The 3,659-nt window shown below is 44.6% G+C and overlaps 1 protein-coding gene across 1 annotated transcript; it reads left to right on the top strand.

Annotated features, from left to right (window-relative positions):
• The first annotated feature begins 3,206 nt into the window (after nucleotides 1–3,206).
• On the top strand, nucleotides 3,207–3,659 carry LOC115239589. Its single transcript, XM_029814183.1, has one exon. It carries the CDS (start codon nucleotides 3,207–3,209, stop codon nucleotides 3,657–3,659), a length of 453 nt encoding a protein of 150 aa, XP_029670043.1.

Here is a 3,659-nt window from a genome sequence, read left to right as displayed (position 1 = left end):
GCGTCGTGTCCTCGTCCAAATAATAGGCGAAACTGACTTCTCGCTCTCGAGCATCGTAGCGGTCATGCTCGAGAGCGAGGAGTCCTGGAGGGCGGTCTCCTCCTTCTGTGAAGCAGTAATGTTGCAGAAGGAGGAGGCCGAAAGAGAGCGGGAGCGACTCCCCGGAGGACGCCGGGGAGCTCGCGGCCGAGGTGGGGCAGCCGGGGGAGACGCGGGAAGAGCCCTTTACGGGCAGTACCCGCGGGCCCCTCACGACCCCTGGCCGTAGTGGCACGACACGCCGTCGTGCCTCAAGGACCCCCCGGGGTGGATTGACGGGGGCCGGGGCCACATTGGCCCGCGGCGACTCCGAAGACACGCCCCAGACAAGAGGGGGGCGCGCGCGGGAGGAGGGGGCTGGGCCGTGATCGGACCCGGCCCCACAGAACTCCCCCCGCGTATGCACAAAGTCCCGGCGAACCCGGGGGACGTCCGCTGTTCTGTCGCGGACGTCTCACCTGAAGCCGGGCCCGGTGGTCGAAGCCCAGGTGGGGTACCTGGGCCCGGCCACGCCCTCCCCGGGATAACACCGGAGGGAAGCGAGAGGGGCGGTGGTCCCCCTCTCGCTGATATGAGCTGAAGTCCCTATAACATACAGGGACACTAGGGGAGGGAAAACTCCCCCTCCAGAGGGCATGGCTCGTGGGCGGAGGGCCTCTCTGATGTAGTGCATATGCCAGTTTCCAGAGAGGCCCTCTGAAACGCCCGAGATAGGCCACCCGGAGGGGTTTTAGTTGGTAGTCCCCGGCCGTTTGATTAGGCCGGGGGTAGTCCCACATAACCCCGTCGAGGCGGGGTATGCGTAAAGGCATTTCCCCTCCGTTACAAAAAAAAAGGTAGAACATCATATCATCGTCAAAGGTTCTCCTGCTGCTTCGACTCCTCGACGATTATCTCCTGAGAAATTGAAGTTCCCAAGAGATGAATTTAATACAATGATGGAGCAAGGAATTTGTCGACCATCGAGTAGCTCTTGGGCGGCAGCCGCCCAGTAAAGCGGAGCGCTTCATATGGTTCCTAAGGGTGGATCAAATTCTTGGCGACTTTGTGGACATTATCGTGATTCGAATGCAGCCACTATTCCGGATAGATATCCTCTTCCACACATTCAAGATTTTACTGCAGGTCTACACGAAAAGAACATATTTTCCAAAATAGATCTTGTAAAAGCCTACTATCCAGTTCCTGTTGCAAAAGAAGATATACCGAAAACTGCTGTGACTACTCCTCTTGGACTCTTTGAATTTCTGGTAATGCCTTTTGGTCTTCGAAACGCTGCTCATACCTTCCAACGTTTAATGAATAGTATTCTTTCTGGTCTTGACTTTTGTTTCTGTTATCTGGATCATATTTTGGTAACCTCGTCCAATAAAAGTGATCATTTCAAGCATCTGCATACTGTTTTTACACGTCTGAAACAATTTGGTATGACGATTAACATTTCCAAATGTCTTTTTGGTAAAGAAGAAATTCCTTTTCTTGGTTATCTTGTTTCCAAGCAAGGAATTAAACCTACTACAGAAAAGGTTAAAGCAATTATGGATTATAAAAAACCTAAAACCATTCATGAATTAAGAAGATTTTTAGGGATTATAAACTTCTATCGTCGTTGTTTAAAAAACGCTGCTTCACATCAAGCAATTTTGACTGACTATTTGAAGGACAGTAAGAAGAAGGATAAGAGTTTAGTTAATTGGTCACCTGAAGAGGGAGAGACTTTCAAGTTCTGCAAGGAAGAGCTGTTACGTATCACAACCTTGACTCATCCTGCTTCAACAGGCCCTCTTATTTTGACTTGCGATGCTTCTGATTTAGCGGTAGGTGCTTCTCTGGGACAAATTATTGACGATTATAATAAACCAATAGCGTTTTTCTCTAAGAAGTTGGATAACACTCAACGCAATTATAGCACTTACGATCGTGAACTTCTGAGTATCTTCTTGGATATCAAACATTTTAGATATCTTCTTGAAGGACGTCAAATTTTGATATGAATTGATCATAAATCTTTAGTTTATGCTTTCAAGCAGAAATTGGATAAAGCTTCGCCTAGACAGATTCGTCAATTGGATTTTATTGCTCAATTTTCAACTAACATTGAATATATTCCTGGAAAAGATAATATTGTTGCAGATTCGCTCTCAAGAATTGAATCCATTTCTATGCCAGTTATTGTTTCTCTGGAAGATCTGACTACATACCAACAAGAAGATGAGGAATTAAAATCTCTCCTTACAGATTCTTCTCTCAAACTACAGAAACTGATTCTTACTGGTTCTTCTTCTCCGATATTTTGCGATTGTTCCACTGACAATATTCGTCCATACGTACTTCAACTTTTACGAAGAATTTTTGATGTTGTTCATGGACTTTCGCATCCCAGTGGACGTTCTACCTGCAAGCTGATTCGAAAAAAATTTGTTTGGTCAACGATGAAAAGAGACATTAAAAAATGGTCTAGAACTTGTTTACCTTGTCAACGAGCTAAGATTCACAAACATATGAAGAATTTTCCTCAAAAGATTCCTATAGATCAGCGCTTTTGATGTGGTTCATGGACTTTCGCATCCCAGTGGACGTTCTACCTGCAAGCTGATTCGGCAAAAATTTGTTTGGCCAACGATGAAAAAAGACATTAAAGAATGGTCTAGAACTTGTTTACCTTGTCAACGAGCTAAGATTCACAAACATATGAAGAATTTTCCTCAAAAGATTCCTATTCCAGATCAGCGCTTTCAACATGTCCATTTGGACTTGATTGGTCCTCTTCCAGTTTGCCAAAACTTTAGGTATTGTCTCACCATGATTGACAGATTTTCACGATGGCCAGAAGCAATTCCTTTGGTTGAGATTTCTGCGGAAACTGTCACAACTGCCTTTTACTCTCATTGGGTGGCGAGATTTGGTTCTCCACATATTATTACCACAGATCAAGGTCCACAGTTTGAAGCAGCACTGTTTAAAGCTCTCACCAACCTTATTGGTTGCGAGCGTGTCAGGACTTCTGTTTATCACCCAGCCTCTAATGGAATTCTAGAGAGATGGCATCGCACATTAAAGAGTGCCATTATGTGTCACGCTAAAAAGATTGGATAGTAGTTTTGCCAACGGTTTTGTTAGGACTGCGTACCTGTTTCAAGGAAGATTTGCAAGCGTCTCCAGCAGAAATGCTTTATGGAACTTCTTTGAAGATTCCAGGAGAATTTTTCATAGAAGATCTTCCAGCTGATCCAGAAATTTTTGTGGAAAAACACCAAATTCATATGAGAGAAATCAAGTCTCAACCTACTGCGCACCATCACAAAAAAACACCTTTTTATCACAAGAATTTATTTGATTGCACGCATGTTTGGATTCGTGTAGATTCTGTTAAAAAATCTCTTCAACCACCTTACAATGGTCCTTTTCGTGTTGTAAATAGGATTAATAATAATCTTTTCACTGTCGATGTTTCAGGAAAACTTACTGATGTCTCTACTGAACGGCTGAAGCCAGTATTTTTGCCTAAAGAGGTAGACTCTGATCCAGTTACTTCAAGTTCCACTGCGCCTTTAACTACTTCTCATGGAACTCTGAAAACGTATTCTGGTCCCAGGAAACAAGTACGTTTCGCAACATAG

Source organism: Formica exsecta, unplaced genomic scaffold, assembly GCF_003651465.1.
Source record: "Formica exsecta isolate Colony F162 unplaced genomic scaffold, ASM365146v1 scaffold39, whole genome shotgun sequence".
Classification (NCBI taxonomy): Eukaryota; Metazoa; Arthropoda; class Insecta; order Hymenoptera; family Formicidae; genus Formica; species Formica exsecta.
The sequence above is the reverse complement of the archived record's forward strand: the minus strand, read 5'-3'. Positions and strand labels throughout refer to the sequence as shown.

Bases quoted from the DNA above. Each gene is read 5' to 3' on its own strand.
- LOC115239589 (XM_029814183.1), top strand. From the start codon at position 3,207: ATGCTTTATGGAACTTCTTTGAAGATTCCAGGAGAATTTTTCATAGAA.